A 21,748-nucleotide genomic window follows, 5' to 3' on the forward strand; every position below is an offset into this window, starting at 1 on the left:
TAGAAAATATTCTGCAATGTAGGAGAGCTTTCCAGAGGGTGTGGGGCAGAGAGACAGAGAGAGAGAGAGAGGGGGGGGGGGGGGGAGAGAGAGAGAGAGAGACAGAGAGCGAGAGAGAGAGAGAGAGAGACAGAGAGAGAGGTGGGCTAGGGTTTGTGAAACTGGGGAGCTTCGCTCCGTTTAGCACCTCTGCCCTCCCCAAGCATTCTCAGTTCTCACAGTATGGCAAAGACCCAGGAACTGTTAACCCAGGAAATGGTTTAAAAAGGAAGCACACTAAATGCATACAGTGTGAGAGAGACAGGAAAAGAGAGAGAGAGAGAGAGAGAGAGAGAGAGAGAGAGAGAGAGAGAGAGAGAGAGAGAGAGAGAGAGAGAGAGAGAGAGAGAGAGAGAGAGAGAGAGAGAGAGAGAGAGAGAGAGAGAGAGAGAGAGAATAAAACCCATGACCTTACATTGGTTGACACCAAGTGTCCATACAGAGCCAGTTTCCATATGTTGCACCTGTCTGGCATTCAGACACGGCAAAGGCGGTCAAAAGGACATCCGTCGGTTCACAAAATTAATGAATATTTATATAGCAAAAAGATCTATTTAAATGGCAAAAGGGAGAAAGAATGCAAACGTGTTGTTAGTGAAGACAGCAGCCATCAACATCATTCACTATGGCAGTTTATGAGCTACATGTAGGAGAGACAATAGGAAATTTAACTCCAGTCTCATAGCAGAGCAGCAATGATGAGAATCCGCCCAGCCCTGTTCCATTTTGACCCGGTATATGTAATACAGCTACAAATGAGCAGCACAGCTATCTGGACTCACTCAGGCTTCTAGAGACAAAAGTGTAACCAACATTTTTTTTTAAGGTTTATAGATTTGCAAGATTCCTTTATCATTTCACAATAATGTAAAATACTAGCTTGGTACTTTTCTCCCCTCACTAAGATTAGAGGTTTATTCTGAGACAACATGTTGAACCAGAACAAAGCATGCTGAAAGAGAATAAAATTAACAAAAACATTTTTTGATGCAGGCAAGTGTAACACCATGCATTTGTTACATTAATTTTTGTCTCTCCTTATCACATTAGCTTATTGAATTATGTACATGAGCCAAAATAAACCATTCATTTGAGACATGCTAATCTGAGTAAGAGCAGAAATTAAAAGAGAAAACCATGGCAACGCTTGGTCCCTTAGCTCTATTTTAAATGGATGAATTCTCTCTCCCTCACATCCTCTCTCTCTCTTTGAATGAGGGCTAGTTGGTGAGGCCTCTTCATTACCTCCAGTATCAGTCACAATTAGTGTTTTTCTTTTTTCTTTTATTGCCTGGGTCAAAAAAGACTGCATTCTTTCAGAAGGTTGTCTAAAGAAGGAGAGCTCGGATATGAGAGAGAGAGAGAGAGAGAGAGAGAGAGAGGGGAGAGAGAGAGACATCCCACCATCTCCCCTCCTCAAACTACTTTGCTTCTGTTACTAGGCAACACCTACAGGCATGTGCTAAATAAAGATTAGCACTGTGGCAAGCAGGTTGGCAGAAATGTAATGACTTGTCCGAGCCTCTTTTTTACCTCAGCCCTTCCCATAAGACCCTGTCCGGACGCTGAGCAGACCTACAGCAAGCCCTCTGATTAACCTCCAAAGCTGGTTAAACGGTTGATCCACACTGTAGACATGCTCAGGGCCTCCAGGCCAGGCAGCCTGAAATTATTTATTTATCTATCTATCTATTTATTTATTTATTTTCACATTGAACCCAATTTTGGATGGTTCGGACATGCATACGTGAGCAACAAAGGGCTCCATTGTCTGCTGAGTCAATGTCCAGCTGCTCCACCCTCACCTGGATGTGCAGCAGACAGAGCCTGACCCAGAAGCTCATGCTGCAGTGTCCCCAGAGAGAGGCCAGTGACGCACAGAGGAGAGAGAGCGAGGTGGTGGGGGGGGGGGGGTTCTGTGACATAAAGCAGAGGCTGGGGAAGCAGAGAGGAGGCTGCCACGGATGCTGCTCCCCCCGCAATTGTCTTGAGCTCTCAACAGCGTCATCAGTCCTTCAGCTCGCCCGTGAAGAGCTCCCACTTAACCAGGAAGTACAAAAGCAGGCCACAGAAACAATGCACTTAGGAGACTTAAGAAGCACAACACATCCGCACACTAATGCTCCATCTACAGTACTGCAGGTCAAACAGAAGACGACACCCTACACCGCTGATGCAGTTTGCCATGTCATGAAAGGTTAAATGCAGACAGACATAGACTGACCTGCTAAATGACTCAGGAGAGTGAGACTGAAATCGCCCAATCTTCACTGGAAACACCAGCTCAGCCTTGGTGGTCTCTCTCTGCTTGCAGGCACATGCAGCTTTTTGCACTATCTATCTATCTATATATATATATATATATATCTATATCTATATCTATCTATCTCTATATCTCTATCTATCTATCTATATCTCTATCTATCTATCTATATCTCTATCTATATCTCTATCTATATCTCTATCTATCTCTATCTATCTATATATAAACAAACATATACCCCTCCCAGGTGTTGTCCTCGAAAGTTGGCCCCACGGAGGAGGTTGTTATGCATCAAAAATAGGAAGCATGTCGTCAGAAGAAGCAGGACATGTTTATAAAAGGAAACGAGTGAAAAACGATTCCTCATTGTTTGTACAGTTCATCCCACGTTTTTTTTTTTGGTTTTTTTTGTCCTGAGAAAAAGGGAAAGCATGAGAGGCATTTGCTAAAGGGGTAAAGACATTTACCCACGTAGATTTCGTTAGTAGCATTACAGAGCTGGCAGAAAGTATAGCAAGCTAAAAGGTGGCATAAATCTCTTCTCCCTGTTCCTAGACTGACAGCACAACCATTCTGTGTGTGGGTCAAAGAAATAACATCCTCCTTTTCCTATTTTGAGGACACACCCCCTCCCAGAAGCATTGCAGGACCATGCCAATGCTGCTGCTTGTTTTCGCCTCACTCCACCCCCCCACACACACACATACACACGTAAGTTATTCTTTATATTCACTTCTGAGACCCTGGCTACCATGCTCCTCAGGAAGCCTGCGGTCTTTTCATCACGTTTCAAACCTGCCAGCCGGGGAGCGATTATTTTAAGGTCACCACCCGCCCTCCCCACTGGCCAAGTCCCAGTCAAGCTCTACAGCCTCCTCACCATACATAGTCTGCTGTCGTGTCTGTCTGTGCAACATCACATCCTGTGTGCATGCGTGCATGTGCATTTCTCTCTCTGCCTGCCTGCCACTTTCTCGCCTTTCTGCTGTGTTCTTTGCCTCTGACATTCGGCCCTTCGCACCCAGGACAGATTGGTACATTGGGGAGCCTGTTGCCGTGGTGACTGAGCTGGTCCAAGCGTGCCTTCACGACCCTCCTGTAGGCAGAGTGCCAGCGGTCCCCAGATGTCCCAACCCGACCACAGCAACAGCAGCACCTGAAACGACCCCAGAGAGCCTGGGCCAACAGGGAGTGGCTGCAAAAACAGGCTCCAACACACCACCGCCAACACAAAGGACACTAAAGACTAGCTCTGAGGCACAGAAAAAGTAGCACTCACAGGAACGACAGCAGCAGTCTTTGGCCGTTTTGAGCTTTTTAATAAAATGAGATGTATTTATAGTACGTACAATACAAGCATGACAAACAAAACACCGTTGGCCACTGATCTAAATTAGCAGTGGCTTTGCATAGCTTAAGAGAATCCAGTCACAACCACTGCTTTCATTTCTGCCAGGAAAAATCCAGGACATAAACCAATGACCACAAACTCAGAGATCCAATAACATTAATCCAAAGTTAAAAATAAACGTTTCCTAAATTTAAATAAACCTTGTTTCAGTTTTCATAGAAGTTGGCTTCCTAGGGGATTGTGGACCAGCCCATGTACTCTGTAAAAGGGTTGGTCAGGCAAGGTCAACGCTTGCTCAAAGCCTCCATGTTCCCCCTTCCCTTTGTCCAGTGTTGTTTAGGTCTGGCTCCGGAGCATTTCGCCTGGCACACCTCACCCGCTGTGAGATGGTGCAGCCTCAAGCGCTTCCTGCTCCTTCTAAACCATTTCCTTTGGACTTTGCGGAACCATTCTGATCCGTGTCTGTGCTTTCTGGCTCCTGGGTGCCACCCTCCTCCCTGCCCCGTGCCTCGCCCAGCTCGGTGCTTCCTTCCTGGGCTTCTGTGGTACGGCCCGCCTTCTTGCCCTGCTTGTCCTGGAAGACTTCTACCCCGACCATGCGCAGGTAGTGGAGACGTTCGTTGCGTGGGACGAAAGCCCTGATGGAAGTCTTCCCCCTCCAACCGCATAATTCTATGGGACACTGAGGGGAGCTGGGATCCCTGTAGAAAGAGAGATCGGGATGAAGAGGAAGCAAACCTGGAGCAACAGAGCCGTGACGGATGGCGTGAGGAGAGTTGGGGAGAAAATGGTCAGATTACTAATGCACAAATGAAAACGAAACAGGATTATCCATCACTGGAGCAAGCCATACCAGGAAGGATGAATGTGACTGGATCCAGTTGGAGGAGAGGGAGTGAGAGAGTGAGCAAACGAGCGAGTTAGGATGACAGTTATGCCCCACTTTGACGGGACGCAGGCAGCAGAGTGGAGTCAGAGTAGCAGGATGACGCTATATTGACAGCGTAATCACAGCAGCACCCATTCATCACCACACACTGACATCAGAGTTCCTCTCCATCCACATCAACCAGCAAGCGTGTAACCTGAGAGAAGTGTTCATGTAATGTCCATGTTTGTATGCGCACATGCACACGCACACACACACACACGATTAAATGCAGAAAACAGAGCACTCAGCTCAAGTACTGCAATATTGTTTACTGCACTGCTGGGAAGGGCTGTTTGGTATAACTAATCCATTCAACAGTCTCTTTGTAGGAAAGACATGGTCAAACCCTGTCTAACATCAGAAAAGGAACTGCACTCAATCAGTGGACAAGATCAGATGGATCAAAGCCCTCAGGAGACACAGGTGAGGTCTGTATTAGACCAGTAAACACTCCTACATGAGATTTACATGGTTCTTACAGGAATAGCACAAAGCAATCTTCCACTTGAAGTCACTTTTTAAAGATGGAATCAAACACGCAAAGCATTCCAAGGCTCCCACTGCTGCTAAAGGGCCGACGTTTTAGCGCAGCCACGATTACAGCTCCAAAGGACACACTGCCTGCTGTGCAGAGGATTGGCCAAAGTAATTCTCAGAACCACAGAAACTGAACGACCTGTTGCCTTTTAGCTGCAGGCCAACCTTTTAAGAAATTTGGCTCAGATCAAGATGCAGAGCTCTAAACATCATTGTCTGCATTTGTGTGTGTGCAGGTTTGTGTGAGAGAAGAAGAGTCTACACACAAAGCGCACACACACACACACACACACACACACACACACGTTTCTCTGACCAACTGTAGCATGGTTGTCTAGTGAGACAGACAATGTGCTTTCAGCTGAGACAAGCTATTTACCAGCAGAGAGCAAGACCGAGCAAGAGAAATGAAGGAGAGCTGGCTCCATCAGTTTAAATCGTCTAATTATGAGAGTAGAACAGTGATGGCTGATGTTCTGTCTATTCACAGAGTACTGCCCCACAGACAGACGACTAGTGCAGGGAACATCAAAGAGCACTGTTTACAAACATGACTATGAGGGTAAAGTGCCAGGATGTGTGTTTGCGCTGTCTCTCTCTCTCTCCTCACACACACACACACACACGTTTCTCTGACCAACTGTAGCATGGTTGTCTAGTGAGACAGACAATGTGCTTTCAGCTGAGACAAGCTATTTACCAGCAGAGAGCAAGACCGAGCAAGAGAAATGAAGGAGAGCTGGCTCCATCAGTTTAAATCGTCTAATTATGAGAGTAGAACAGTGATGGCCGATGTTCTGTCTATTCACAGAGTACTGCCCCACAGACAGACGACTAGTGCAGGGAACATCAAAGAGCACTGTTTACAAACATGACTATGAGGGTAAAGTGCCAGGATGTGTGTTTGCGCTGTCTCTCTCTCTCTCCTCACACACACACACACACACACACACACACACAGGTGAAGACTTCACTTCCTTCGTATAATTAAAAACAATTCAAATCAGGTGACAAACATCACAATGAGGAGAGCACTTACTTTGGATCTGGCCGGTATTTTAAAACAATGCTGCCCATTTCTGGAGAATGAAGGGGAAAACAAAAAACAAACAAACCACATTATAATGAACACAGTACATGAGCACAAAGCATCGGGGAATATGTTGGTACTAAAACAAACAGCATCTTTTCCTTGGTCATGCAGAAAGCTATTCTTTTAACCCTCAGTATCAATGCTTGGTGTTCATATTGGTATGGCAACAAGTCTCTCCGGTACATGGCCGGGGGCAGAGGGAACTAACCAAGTTTCTTGGCCTGGGCATGGGTGTCTTCCCCCAGCCTGCTGAGGAAAGGATTCTCCTCAGTTAGGAGAACTTTGACATCCTCCAAACTAACGGTGATCACACGGGCTCTGATATAGGGATAGAGGGTGTAGATACCCTGAGAGAGAGAGAGAGAGAGAGAGAGAGCATACAGTCACTATTTTATTTCCACAGCAGATGCAACTACACACACACACACACACACACACACACACAGCAGAAAGCAATTCATCATTGTTATAACAGTATTCCTCTGCCCCAACATATGCTTCCCAAGGAGTTGCAAAATTAAGCACTGTAAACTTACACAGCATGTAAAGCAGGCATTGTTTACACGTCAGCTTTTTGCGGAATAGACAGTTCTGTAAGCACTAGAACATGGTGACTCATGCCGTTCCAGTGAGTCAAATCATGCTGTTCCACTCCCTCATTATTCACCAAAACTACATTTCCCAAAGCTCCACTGCCATGAGTATACAGCAGAGCAAGGAACACTTTGGCTCGAGTCCTCTCTGCCTCTCTAACATACATGTCCTGATGAGCCTGCTCTGAAACGTTTGAGGAAACGCAGCCCGATTTGGCAGCATACATCTGACTGTGGATATCAGCAGCAACATTTAAAAAAAAAAACTGAACTACGTAACAGCCCGAGTCCTGATTTATTGCAAAGCAACTGCAGTTGACAAGCAAAAGCTTCAGGGCTCAACGGCAACTAGTAAGTGTGTGCGGTGTGGCGGTGTTGGGCAGATGCGACAGTACCTCCTGCGCCAGCCTGAAGGCACAGCCAAACTGCTCTCCATCGTTATTCCTGGACCACACTTTCACACCCGTGTTGATCACCTAAGGAAGAGAGGCCAGGAAAACATGACTGCTAAGCGGCATTCCAAGCTCCTCCATCCTCCTCCAGAAATCTCGTGAGGCCTCTTGAGTCAATAAGTTGGACTCTCAACCGGGCGTTGTTCATTTCTCCCAGCAGGTGGCAGGCTAGAGAAACTCCCAGAATGCATATATGAAGTGGTGGTCAGCTGGTAGGAGCTGCCCTAGATGGTCCATGTGCATCAGCAGCCAATGCTGATTCGCTACCACAGAAGGAGGAGCTTACCCAGCAGGGTAGTCCCACTCACTCAGGGAGCATTTGCATACACTGGTGTCTGCATATACAGATACTGTCTGTACGACACATTTATGATATAAATGAGTTGTGTACTGACACGAGTGGAGATGCTGAAAATGTTTATACTACATACGGTGATTAAAACTAACTGAAGTTGAATACCAAAGCAGATATAAACTGAAATAAAAGACAAAATCTGCAAACAGATCAGAACAAAGGCAAAGGAATGAAAACAAAACACTCCTGGCACCAAGAAAACTGAAAATAACACCCTGTGAGGAAATGGAATTAAGCCAGATTCTCACAGACTTGTACGTGGTAGGAGAAATGTAGGAGCCTTATTTCAGAGTGTGTGTGCGCGTGAATGCATGCCTTCTCACTTTCATTCTCTCACTGTTGTTGAGCAGGACATTTCGAAGCTCCTTGGAAACCATGTACAGATGCCTTTTTTTGCCTTCGTGAGTTCTAGTCAACACATTCAGCTTGGGGAAGCCTGGGGAAAGGTCGTAGAATGCCCTGGAACAAGCATGTGCGCACACGAACATGTTAGCCAAACAGCAGAACGGGAAAAGACATGACCACTTCCACAAAAAACATGTGCACACACGCACATTAAACACAGTGATATATGATACAGAAGCAGAAGTCGATGTGGCTGAGTTGCAGTTGTCTCAGAGGGCTTAAACCAAAATGGCAACTTGCCAGGAATAAGGCCGTGTGCACCTGCCTCTACACAGTGTATGAGAAGTGGTCTCTCTCTGCAGCTTGACCACTGTTCCCCGACCCCCCCCGACCCCCACATCTAGCGGAAAAAGTGACAGCCCATTGAGGGGCTGGAGAGGGAGGGATTCTGGAGTCATATTTGGCATCCACATGATTTACAAATCATCTGACAGATTCAGCATGTACTGTGCCACTGGAAATACACTCCGAGGCAAGTGATGATTATGCATGATGATGCATGTGATCACAGCCCCAAATCCGGATTAGTAAAAGCTGAGTGCTGGGCCCCCACACCCACACACACACCCACACCCACTCTAGGCTTTGTAAAGGGAAGAGTGGAGCACTCACTGGATAGGAGGGAAGACAGGGTCCTCCTCAGTGAGGAACACAAAGGGGTCCTCTTTGAAGCCAAAGAGCTTCATCTTCTTTGAAGGTGGCGGCCTGGAACAGGGAGAAGGGCTCGTGTGAGTGAGACCACGGTGACCAGGACAGGGACAGGAGGCAAGAACACCCAGCCCAACACCAGCACCACTCGGTGCCTCACTGCACAAGATGTGAGGGAGAGGAAGCACAGAAACAGGGAGAAACAATGAAGAAAAACAGAAAGAGAGGTAGGGGAAAAAAAAAAAAAAAAAAGAGCAACAAAAACAGAGATCTTAAACATTTTTTTTTGAAAAACACGAATGGAGAAAGACAGGATTGCAAGCATGCAGCACGTCGTGCCGAGGCCCCTCACCCACACACTCCATCTTTCTTCGAATCTGCATCCTGCTGGGTCTCTGCTGCCTCAGAGGTGCTGGGTTCTCCCTGTGTGGGGGCCTCCACCTCGCCCACCTCTGCAGAAGCCCGTATCACCTGAAGCTCCTCCGCCTGGGCTGTCTCTCCAGAGGGCACAGCCTCCGCGTTCCGGAGCTGGAAGAAGGGACAGGGAGGAAGAGGTTAGGGAGAGGAGGAGAGTAATCATCATGAGGATCTCGCTGGCAAGCTATTTTAAGGGGCCTAATTGGGCTGCAGGAACTCAAGATAAAAAGGTGCGAGAGAGAGGAGACCATTAAATAAGGAAGGCAGGAGGAGTGTACACGAGAGAGAGGGTGAAGGGCATGTATACAGACACATGCATACACATGGGAATTCTGTTCGTGAGTCATACAGAGGAAATCCAACAGCTCGGAGCGCTTGTCACAGCGGCTCGGCCACGGTGTGCTTTAGTAAACTTAGCCTCACGGCTTAGGGCGAAATCAGCACAGAAAAAAAACAGTGTATGGATCACTTTATAGGAACGTGACACAGGAAAGACAACATTACGACCAAGACAGCAGCTGCAAATTCACTGCTCTTCGGCCATCAAATAACAGACTTCCACGTTAAAGCTGCCGAGGTTCTTGGAAGCTTTGGCCTGCATTCATGTGATGACTGACTGTGGACAGAGGTCTCCACCTCTGCTAGGTTGGGTCACAGTACAGGAACATGACCCTCTCTGAGTTCAGCCACCTCACGGCTGGACATTACCTTTGGGTAGCGGCGATTCCAAGGCATGGGTGCCTTCTTCACCAGCACAGCCACAAAAAAGCCACCCGTGTTCTGATGATGTGGCAGTATCCTCATACTGAAACAACACCCACAACCAAGCACAAACACACATGCAAATTAACATGCAGATGTTTAGATGAGTATGACAGCCACTTTCTTTAACAAACAGCTAAAAATATTAAACAAAAGACTTAAAAAAAACAAAAAAAAACAAAACAAAACATTTTTTGTTTAAAAATCACACTCTCAAAGTCCTGGCCATGCATTAGTCACAGCAAATTACTCAGTAGAGCAGGAGTGCCACCTTGTGGAGTACAACGGTATTATCTGACCTCAGTGCCTCCCTGCGGTCAGGTACACGGCAGCAAGAGAGATGACATAGGTAGAGCTGGGCTCTCGAAGGAGGATGAGCAGTGGTGGGGGGGGGGGGGGGGGGGGGCATGTGAGCTCACCATCTCTCCAGCTTCATACTCTGCAGCTTTTCATCATCAGTCGGGGGGAACATGGTGGGTCTGATCTGGGTGTGTCGGGCCTCTGGCACTTCAGACCAGTTGGAATACCACTGGCCATCTCTGGTCATCAGCTGGAGGAGCAGAAGACATGGCGAGCTAAACTCCTCACCAATGACATGCTGTCTGCATCCAACAGATGAGTCCTTTACCACTTCCACAAAACATTTTAGAATTCAGTATAATAAACAGCACAGCAACAGCTTTTTGTTAATCATAAATTCCAAATGTGAGTTGTGAGTAAATCTTTAGAGGACTGGCGTCCAGCGGATCCTTACTTTCCAGGAGGTGATACCAGGCATGAACTTCAGGCCTGGCAGGTCTGCCACAGCCTCAACCAGCTCCAGCGCACCTGGATGAGGAGATGAGTTTAGCGCACACAGCTGTTAAGAGTCCTCTTACGACATGCACACCCAGGCACTGACATCGAGTCTGCCTCATTCTTTTAAAGCTTTCATTACTCTTACACTGCAACAGCGAGACACTCAGTTTACAGCACAATTTTCCTGGCCCTTTGTACAAATCCAGTATACTGTACATTAATCAGTAGCAACAGACTCTACACATTTTAACGAATCTTTGTAAAGTAACTGACAAAGTCAAACTAAGTCCCAGTGAAATGTTGATTGGTGTATAATTAATGGAAGCCTGCTGTTATGGTGTGTTATGGAAAACGTTGAATATTCTAGTGAAGACTCCTCATTCCCCTCTAAACTGTAAACAGCCCTTGTTGCTGAAGGCTCAAGGACAGACATCATACCTTCACTCTTCTCCAGCAAGGAGGCAATGACTGCTTCATCTTCCACAGGGTTCAGAGAGCAGGTGGAGTACACCATCCTGCCACCTACAGCTAGCTGCTCCACCCCACGCACAGCTATCCTCAACTGAAGCCTGGCACGGAAAACAGGGATAATGCACACGTCCACACATGTCCACACACTTTGAATACTGCAAAACCACACTGGAAAAATGAAAACAATTGCACCCATCACTCTTACTGCTGAACTAATGATCTTTATCAGAATCCAAAGAAAATAAATCCACAGTCCCCCACACCTTTCACAAGCCCACTGACTGCACAACAGTCACAGAAACTGCTGCAGTCTGGTTACAGAAGGTGGTGAGCACCACATACAGAGCAACACACTCAGGCCTGCTACATGGCTGTGAATGCGCACGCGCATGCACACACACACACAAACACACACAGAGATCCAGAGATCCTGGACAGCTGACTCAAACACATCACATCTGCATGCTTGCTTGCTTTCTCTCCCCCCCCCCCCCCCCCCATCTCCCTTTGTTTGCTCATCTGTCTGTCCATCTCCATGTCCCCCAGGTGTCTCACCCATGCAGCTGAAGGCCATTGCTGGTTGTCCACTTTTTCCACACGTCTATGTTCTTTCTCATCGTCCCATCTCCACTGGGGGCAAAAGGGCAAACGTTTTGCATTAAACCTTGGAAACTAACATACAGCAATCTTTGCCTCAGTACCCACCCTCACCATTACAACATGAGAACACAAACTAAACCGAGCGATGTGCTGAGGCAGCGCAGGGTGCGGACCCCTGTACCACCTCATGTCAGCCATTTGGAAACAGGAAATCAGGAGCGTGTTTCCTGTGAGCACATGACCTCATGTGCGTGCCGATTTCCAACTCTTCCACCCATGAGAACACAATTGCACCAAACTTCTTTTTCTCTTCTCCTTCCAAGCCTGCTATTCTGGGGTGAACCATTTCAGCTGGGGTAACCTGATCCTGGATGGGTTAGCGAGCGGGCAGACTGTAATTATGCCTTTCAACCTCAGCCCAGAGCAGCTCATTGGTGGGTAAAAGCTTAGGCGGTAGAACCCGCACTGGCCACACTGTGTGAGGAAGGCGTTTGCTCCCTCATACCTACTCCCAGGGCTGCAGCAGGCATTAAACTGGCTCTATTGCGCTTGGCGCAGGACTCCAACCCCTGGCTGCCCTCCAAGCCATGCACGCACTCCCCTATATGAGACTGCATGCTGAGAGACAGTTTCATGCGTTATGGATTCCTCTCTAATGAAAAAGAAGAGGTTCTGGTTTGCGTGTGTAAAAATATGAACCTATACTCACTCAGGGCCACAGACAATATTTGCAACTTATGAACTATAGACTCCTAACATTTTTACTTCATTTGAGTGCTTTAAATAAAAGACCTTCACGATTTCCTCCAGCTGAAAGTTACAAGTTTTTATGATCTGAAACGGAACTGTTCTGCTCATTTCTTTGCACTGTATACATAAATACACTGTATACATAAAGTTTATACCAAAAACATAGCATGAAAAATTTTGCAACAGAGCTGGCAACAGCACAAACTTAACCAAAAGGAAGCCCAAAACAACAGCAGAGAAAAGCTTCTGTGTTAATGTAGAAATGCATTCCCTAACCTCCAAAAAAGCTGTGCTGAAACACCCAGTTCGATGCTTGGTCTGGTCAACTGTTACACACACACACACACACACACTGAGTGCCAACAGCTGGACTGGGGAGGGCCATTTGGCCTCATTTCTTTCTCTCTAGGACCTAGAATCTAGGGTCATACCTGCCTTCCTTTAAAGTCTTAACCTCCTTAGAATGACAAAGTATAGAGCAAAGTATACAGACCAAAGTATAGAGCAGAAGTGTGGAAGCAAGCGGTAATTGTCCAGACAGAGAACAGAAGTAAAACCTACTCTGCAATAGGATAATAATCCAAAACATGAAAGCTTCCAGCACTGTTTAGACAGTAAAGAATAGCAAAGCATATGGAAATTGGTCTGGCCTCCATAATCATTTGACCAGTCGGTGAGAAACGCCTGTACCCTGAGAAAAGATTAACTTTAAAAAGAACCTATAGGGTTAGTCCTTGCTCATTTACCCAAGCATGGATACGGTGAAGGCCTGGACTTGACTGTAGTGCCAATAGTTAATCACATATGGACATTTTTTATAGGCTAGAAATGGACACTCTTTAGGCTAAATCTTTGTCTCATTATCTGGCCTGTAAAGGATTAGACTGTCTCTCCAACACACAAAGTAGACTCTGATATTTCAGTGTCATTACAGGTAAAGGTGGTTATTTTGATATATGTAATACTTCTTTATTATTAAAAATCTTTTAGTGGAACCCTCTTTGTTAATAAATGTACAGCGTAAATACAGTACACATGGCCCGCAGTATATCTAACGAGAGCCATAAGGATAAGCTTTGCATGCACAGAGGAGGCCAGGCAAGGGAGCTGACCATACACGCACCAGCCCACTCACCTGCAGGGAACGTCACAGAGGACCCGGTCATAGAAGAGGACCTCTTTCTTCCCATCATGCTCCAGCTGCAAGCGGGGGATGCAGGAGGCATCGTGATTCACCACCATGATGCACGGACTGTTCAGCCTCTTGGCCTGGTGCACCAGCAGGTAGCAGCGCTTGTTGTCCACATCGTTGGCAATCACGAAACCCTCTGGAGAAAGAGACAGAGAGACAGACGGTGCATGTGAAAGTAAAAAAGAGTGCATGTGCGACAGAAGGAGAAAGGGAATGAAATGGAGAGATGGAGAAAGAGATTTGGTTTTTCTACTCTGGATTTGGGAGAAGTGTGGACAACCACTTCAGCTCATGTGAGACATGTGGTTACCAGGGAAGGGTACATCCATATCAGCATGAAGCATCTCTATGAGCTGAGCTGTCTTTGACCCTGGGGCAGCACACATGTCCAGAATCTGCACACACAACCCAAACTTAACATAACTCGCAAAAATGTCAGACAAGGCAGCATGACTGCAACATTTGAAATCTCCTGAGTGCAAACAGTACCTTATGGTGAGGCTCTATTTTCAGCAGTAAAGGGGGGATCATACTGACTGCCTCCTGTCTGCTAATATTTCCCTGAGAAACAAGAAAAAGGGTAATCAAAGCCCATTATAGCTGCGATTTGAAAGAACCCAGGATGACCACCAGTCAAATAATGGACAGTTGTAACTTACCGACTCAGTTTCACTGACTAGGAACTGGTGGAATTTCTCCAGAAGTGGAGACTTGCGCAAGATCTTCCTGCTCATGTTGGTGTGCCAAGCCAAATCATCTGGGTACCTGTGATCACACAAAGATCTCACATTTGGCTACACAAAAACATACCATTAAAAAAAAATTATAATAAACACACAACACAATAAGCTTCACCAGTCCAAACACTCATACCATCTTAGAGCCTGAGGGGCCTCTATCTTCTGGCCATCTATTTCCAGGTCTTGAATCTCTTTGAAATATTTCTCCTTCAGGGTGTGAAGGATCTCTTTTGCATGGCTATTTTAAAATACAGAAATGACAAGAAAGTTAGATTTCAAAACCTTTACAATCCAAGTCACCACTGGTAATAAAACTTTGCATAAAAGGTCCTCAAACGTTGGGAGATTAGCAGCATGGATGCTAAACATTTTTGAAAGTACCATCTTGGAATAGTCACTCATCCACCCTGAAATTGATGCCCTCAGATCAAAGAACATCTAGTCAGTGAACCAAAAATCCTTTTCACCCTAGTGCTATTAAAAATATCACAACAGACACTGCAGTTATGGCTATGAAAGTGAATTTTGGCGGGCCTTGACCTTTTGTAGCCAGTGATCCGGATGGTAGCAGGTAGCGGCTCTCTCATGGCTTCCATAAACTCCTCAAACTCTCCCTCTGGAACGATGTTCAGTTCACGGTAGTATTGCTCAAACAACTTGTTCTCCTTAATAATTTCAGAGTAACCCGCGCCCCAACCCTGTCAACAAAGCAAAGGCACGTGATTATCGATGCGGCACTCGGGCAGGAGAACATCACCAGCTCTGATGCCCAGTGTGACTTCACCATTTGGGAATCACATGCACCGCAGTAACGAGAGGACCCACGTTAACCTCACCTGGGAACACTTCATACTTTGCCTTTTTCAATAAACAAGGCTTTAATAATTGCCTATGCAGCAGTCGATAAAAATTACACAAATTGTATATTTAAAAAAAAAAAACCATGGGAACCTGCAGTGCTGCTCTTGCAGCAATACAGCATAACACTCACGCTAGCTAGTTAGCTAGCTAGCAAACTTACAGCATTATCTCTACTTCTGCTCCCTTCTGGTCGTTGGTCTCTGTTCTGCTGATTCTGCCTGTTCCTATTTCTTTTACCCATATTGGACAGGCACACAACTCGGGAAAATAATCTACGCAGCGTTTTCAAATCTGTGTTAGGAAGGGGGGGGAAAAGACGACCTTAGCCAACTTCTCTTTAGAGTGCAGCCAGCTAAACTCATGTGGCTCTGACGCAAACTCACGACGTACACCACCAGCATTTAAGGACCCTCTGGTGGCTGTCCTGATGCCTGAATTATATTGTGAGGTCAAGTCTTTAAGATAATTACATATTTCTATTATAATTATGTTAATGTTGTTTTTAGGATTGCTCAGCAATTATTTATTTTACTCGGGAGTGGTGGAAAATGTTAATGGTAAAAAAAAAATGAGATGTACAATATGTAGAACTAAACATTTTGTAGGCTGCGCATAAATGTTCTTCTTTCAGTGCGACGAAAATCATAATTTTCTCCTTTCATGTAAAATTTAAACGGACACTTACTACTGACTTAGAAATAATGACATCTATAGCGGTTTTGCAGTTGCTTCCCCAAGCCCCGCCCACTCTTCGTGTGATTGGTCGACACGTCGGTCGAAGAAACCTCGATTATGAGCAGAGGTACCGGTCGGAGATTCGTGTCCCACTGTGCATCTTTGACTCCCGGTCGTTTTTCTTTTAGCAATATGGACAAGATGCTGAAGAAGCTGTTTTCTTCTGACGAGGAAGAGCTTTATGTTTTGGATTGTTTATCATACGTTATGATGTCAATGGCATGTGTAACGTTTGTAGTGTTGCTCTTTGAGAACGTGCCTTATGGTAGGTACGCATCTAGTAAATATGGGTTTCATGTTAGTGTCAGACTTTCGTGGTTAATTCAAGAACTGCCTGCTTTTCTCGTACCACTGAGTTTGGTGCTATGGGCTTCATCATCGAGGGCAATGTACCTACCTAACCAGCTACTCCTTGGCATGTATTTTTGCCATTATTTCCAAAGGTATGGCAATGCGTTGTCAGTACATCAGCTATAGATTTGTAAGGACTTGTGTTTGACCGAGTTGTATTATACCTGTGTGTGTGTCCAGAACTTTCATATACCCGTTTTTAATCAGAGGAGGGAAACCCACTCCATTTGGGTCATTTGCTCTGGCATTTGCTTTCTGCACCTGTAATGGGTATCTGCAGGCAAGGTACCTGAGCCACTATGCAGAGTTTCCCCCTGGTTGGGTTACCCACCCCTACTTCATCACAGGTGGGTAATATGTTAGTAAACCAGGACTCCCACTTGCCCTTAAGGTGTGCTGTGTAAAAAGCTAAATGCAGCAGTGCTTGTGCATGCATGTCTGAAGTGGGCGAGTAGATAATGGTTCACACAATGAATTCACTATCAGCCTGTTATCATTATTGTTGATATTATTGTTGTTGTCATTGTCATTATAATTAATAGGAGGAGAAGGAATATTGCTGTTTTTCGTCTTGTGAACTTTGACTGGATCACACTGTTAATTTTCTGTGGCTGCCCCAGAAATCAAATTACTGATGTACTGCTTGTAATTACACCTAATTATGTTTTTCATTTATTTTCTTGCTCACTTTTCAAACACATTCACACATTATCACAGCAGCCTGTTTCTCACTGAGGGCTATTATGCTCTCAAATTGATTGTTACGGTGGATTCTTATGTAATGTTAGATTTTCTTTTCATGTAGGGTCATGCCTATGGTTCCTTGGATGGGTAATTAACATTCATTCTGACCATATACTAAGGAACCTCCGTGCGCCAGGAGAAACTGGCTACAACATACCGAGAGGTATAACAATATTAATATTTTTCACATGTGCATTTGTAGTTTGTGCTCTTTTTCAGTATATTTTGAAGTATTACTTCTTGCAGATGAGTATATCTCATTATCAGTGTCAATAATCAATAATTATTATTGACATTATCAATAATGTCATACACTGTCCATATATTCTTAGAGCCCAATGCAGATAGTTCAAATGAAGAATAAGAATGAATGATTGTCTATTCACATCTGACTTAAACATTTTAACATAAATCATATTTTTTCCATTGCTGCTGCTGTGGAAAATACCAAACAATAATCTACAAAAATATTTTAACAATTTTTTTGAGGTTTCACTGGAAAGGTTACCAAAGATTTGGATTAACCATCAGTATATTTGAACTGTATTTTGTATTTTCTTGAATCATATTTCTATAATGCTTAGAAAAGCAGAACTTCAAAATTCCTACTGTAGCTGTTTTCTCTGTGGTTCTTCATGAATATAATTTGCTTACGTTATTAAATTAGATGTGCTGCATCCATTGCATGGATGTGAAAAGAATTCAGAAACAACAGCAATGCATGTCTAAAAACTGGTGTATAAAAGCAAGTCAAGTCAAGTCAAATTTATTTATATAGCACTTTTTACAACAGATGTTGTCACAAAGCAGCTTTAGAAATGTCCAAGTCCAAGCCCCCAGTGAGCAACCCAAGGGTGACAGTGGCAAGGAAAAACTCCGTAGAATATGAGGAATAAATCTTGAGAGGAACCAAGACTCAAAGTGCGTGGGGGTGGCATCCTCCTCTGGGTGACAACGGACACCACAATAGTAACAATATAGACAATAAGGAGCAGAATAATTAGTGAATTAGATAGATAAATAAATAATAATAACATGAAAAGAATAAACAATTAATGTCTAGGTGGCAATTAAGGCAATTAAAGTCCTAGTCTGGTCCCGATGGTGTGTGAGTGTCCGAAACCCATCCTGCACCAGAATGTCCATCGAGGGCAACAGAGAAGTAGTTTGCTGGGGTGGAGGTGTGGTGGGCTACAGCAGGGGACATCAGGGGGTGGTGGGAGTAGCCATGACAGCTGAGACAGGTTGAGGATCATTAACATCATCACATCAGGGGTAGGTGTACCTCGGAAGAAAGAGAGAATACGTTATTTGGCACATTCAGGTATGAGTGTGTGTAAATTAGGGGATTATAATGTGCAATGATGGACTCTGGCAGCAATGGTCATAAAAGCATTAGTTATAATATGGATAATTTTCCAAGCTAAGACAGAAATGTAGTAAAGTGATATGTAGTAAAATAAAACCGATTAAAGTAATTACAACATTAGTGAAGTAGTTTAATCAGTTAAAGAATAAAGCTTTGTGTGGAAATGAAGTGCCGAGTACAGGGGTCAATACAGTGTTACAATTGAATTCAGTTGCTTTTGATGGATGTTGTGGGAAAATCAAAACAGACACCATTTTGATCACTTTGGTGACCTGCAGAACATTTTATTCCATTTTATTCCTTTTTCATTAATATTGAAATATTTTAACAATATGTGAACAACATTCAAATTCTCAGCAGTCACGTAATTAGAAACATCTACATTATAATGGGATTTAAGTGCACAATTACAGACTGTAGCTCATCTGTCTGTCCAATGCATTATTCAGAAGATGACCATGGAATAGAGCATGGCTAACACAGATGAATGGCACCAGATGGGTTATAGACTGTAACTGTTTACCTGCAAGGTCAAATATTTATTATAAAGTGACTACAGAGTGTATAATAAACATATAGATGAGAAAGAATGTTATTTAAATATATATTTAGGTTCTGAATTACTAAACCCTGCTATTGCAGGAATACCATGGTGACTACTCTAGACTTCAGTGCCTGCTGATGTCACTGTCCTGAGGCAGCCCTCTTAGGGCTGGTTTTCTGGATATTAATTAAATCTACTCCTGGACTAGACTGCAGTACTAATGGTGAATTGTGATGCTGAATTATTTTTAGTCTAAGGTTAAGCTTAGTCTGCATGTGAGAAGTGGGTCCTTAGTATATCAGTATTTAAGTGTGCTCTGTCATTATCCAGTGGCTTGTCCTTGTCCCTGTGGCGCTTGCAATAATACAAAAATATTATTTCATTAATTCAGAAAATTTTAGGGATTCACAAAATGACAAAAAAGTGCTGTTTAATCCATATTGTGCTGTTTAATCCATATTGTTTATATTCAACTTTGACTCTTTTTACAGTTTACAATGATATAGTTAAAATAAGTCATTATTATTTTCATCATCATCATCATCATCATCATTATTTTGTAAGCATGAAAGTTCAAGATTTGTATTGTGTGGTGTAATGACAAAACTGGATTGCACTAAAATACAAATCCTGCCTGATTATTTAGTACATGTGCTGTTTATTAGTGCTGAAATCTAGCATTTCATAATACTACACAGTGCATTGGGCAGCCTAAGGTGACAGTGTTTCTCACAATTTGGCTCTTGTAGGTGGCTTGTTTGAGTATGTGTCTGGTGCGAACTTTCTCGGGGAGATCATAGAATGGGCTGGATTCGCACTTGCTGTTCACTCAATCCACAGTGCAGCTTTTGCACTCTTCACCTCCATCATTCTGTCTAGCAGAGCAGTAGCTCACCACAAGTAAGATCTTTTAAACACAAGATGTTATGAGTGTCACTTCTTTTATGTAATAGTGAGTTTCTGTATATTAATTGCCTGAGATTGAGGCTTTCTGTTTCCATGGACAAATATGCTTCTGTTTGGTAGTTCTCATGAAAAAACCATAATGCTTTGGATTTATTGTTTTGCTCTGCAGGTGGTATCTCGTGAAATTTGAGGATTACCCCAAACACAGGAAAGCTTTAATTCCATTTGTGTTTTGATCATGATCAATCCACAACATTGTCTTTGCTGTTACATGTAATAACATGAAAGCAATATTGTTGACATGTTCATTTTATTATGTGATGAATTTAGCAAAACAAAACCAACTTTGTCATAAGGTCATGTCCAGTAAATATTCTCAGTGAGCTGGTTTCTTCAGCACAAGATTGCATCTGTTTGTGGACTAACACTATCAACACTGCAAATCATACCACCACTAAACTTAAAGTGTTTAGAGGAAATATGCAAGAGTGAATAAGGTGCATAATGGATAATGACTACTGAAGACCTGCTGGTTTGGAACAACCCAAAGAGTCAAAGATTTAATAATATATTTAAAATCCAATTATAGAAACTACTATTGATGCCTTTTGGCCAACCATTATCCTCAAAAGTTAATTTAAGAAGTTTAAACAATGTTGGAAAACCTCTATCATTTTCTTTGTACAAACTCTCTTTTAGTTTAAAAGTTTTAATTCTTGTAGCATGTACAGTATTCAAAATAAAAACCTCAAGCAGTCTCACATGAAGAGAGATGTTTCTAAAAACAGCTTCAGTCCTTGACAAGAAGCCAAAACAAGATCTATATGTTTTTACAGAAACATTGGGTCAGCGTCTCTTGATACCTCTCCAGATCGCAACCATAAAGGCCACAATTATGTTCCGTCACTTAAGACTCCGTGATTGTCACATATGATGACTATAACCTGTAAACACGGACCGCACATATATGATCTGTATTCAGAGAACATAAATGTGCTTTTCAACTGAATGTTTTAAAAGGTTACATATACAGAAGAGCCCAGTAATATCCTTCAGCAACAGCAGTCTAATTAGATGCACTGGAGATGAACATAGTTCACCATCCACAAGTTAGATCCTGTAAGGACCAGATATAAACTATAACCAAATATCATTCACAATTAGATGTTGAAGAAGAAAACAATTTCAGTAATACATAAGATAAATGGAGTAAAGTTGAATAAGGGTATGAATATGGTTGCTCTATGTAAATTCCATATTTTTTCATTGTATATAAGAATCGGATTGTAGTTCTTTCTTCTACACTCATTTGTTTTTACATGGTCATACTGAAAGTGAAGAAGTCAGGCCAGCTCTGTTGTGGGAAGGCAGGTCTGGCCTCATCTGTAGAAGAGAGAGCTCTCAAGGTCCAGCCCTCACTCTGCAGCTGTGTTAACATCAGCCAGCCCATCAACTTTGCATACACAGATTTGGTCCTAAACTGTAAGCATGCCAAAATCCCATTCAGAATTTGCATGTTTATAAACCACATGGTTTAAGCCTGTGATTCCATGTAAAGTTTATCCATACCCACAATTAATTGTTGTCCATCCGGATCTTGATAAAGTTACAGTAAAACAAAAATGATTAACATCATTCATCTAAGCCTTCTTATGCCAAACAAAATTCCACAAGTTTAAAACAACTAAGATTGGCTGAAGGTGCAAATTATTGAGAATTTCCTGTTTTTCCAGGTTTGAATCACATGGAATCACTTTTCTGATTCTTTGAAATAAATATTTGTAACTTGCCCATGATTCTTATTCATGTTTTAACAGCTAGGACGTTAAAACATGATTTGA

At 43.6% G+C, this 21,748-nt stretch overlaps 2 protein-coding genes across 3 annotated transcripts; one reads left to right on the plus strand and one right to left on the minus strand.

Annotated features, from left to right (window-relative positions):
- Nucleotides 1-3,582: 3,582 nt before the first annotated feature.
- nsun2 (NOP2/Sun RNA methyltransferase 2) lies at nt 3,583-15,629 on the minus strand. 2 transcript variants are annotated; one of them, XM_035529438.2, is made up of 19 exons: nt 15,419-15,629; nt 14,938-15,095; nt 14,531-14,635; nt 14,317-14,422; nt 14,147-14,218; nt 13,968-14,052; nt 13,601-13,793; nt 11,671-11,745; nt 11,083-11,213; nt 10,601-10,674; nt 10,266-10,396; nt 9,793-9,889; nt 9,020-9,195; nt 8,632-8,724; nt 7,938-8,073; nt 7,203-7,283; nt 6,423-6,561; nt 6,161-6,200; nt 3,583-4,354 (listed from the first exon to the last, which is right to left on the minus strand). In XM_035529438.2, the coding sequence occupies exons 1-19, from the start codon at nt 15,497-15,499 to the stop codon at nt 4,051-4,053; spliced, it is 2,277 nt and encodes a 758-aa protein (XP_035385331.1). In that variant the 5' UTR covers nt 15,500-15,629; the 3' UTR covers nt 3,583-4,050. The 2 variants fall into 2 exon arrangements, with proteins under 2 accessions (XP_035385331.1, XP_035385330.1); XM_035529437.2 differs by having other exon boundaries at nt 8,632-8,826.
- Nucleotides 15,630-16,072: 443 nt separating this feature from the next.
- Nucleotides 16,073-21,729, plus strand: srd5a1 (steroid-5-alpha-reductase, alpha polypeptide 1 (3-oxo-5 alpha-steroid delta 4-dehydrogenase alpha 1)). Its single transcript, XM_027030424.3, has 5 exons — nt 16,073-16,436; nt 16,525-16,691; nt 17,150-17,251; nt 19,751-19,901; nt 20,077-21,729. The coding sequence occupies exons 1-5, from the start codon at nt 16,126-16,128 to the stop codon at nt 20,141-20,143; spliced, it is 798 nt and encodes a 265-aa protein (XP_026886225.2). The 5' UTR covers nt 16,073-16,125; the 3' UTR covers nt 20,144-21,729.
- Nucleotides 21,730-21,748: the final 19 nt, after the last annotated feature.

This window comes from Electrophorus electricus, chromosome 2, assembly GCF_041902795.1.
Source record: "Electrophorus electricus isolate QZ-2024a chromosome 2, ASM4190279v1, whole genome shotgun sequence".
Classification (NCBI taxonomy): Eukaryota; Metazoa; Chordata; class Actinopteri; order Gymnotiformes; family Gymnotidae; genus Electrophorus; species Electrophorus electricus.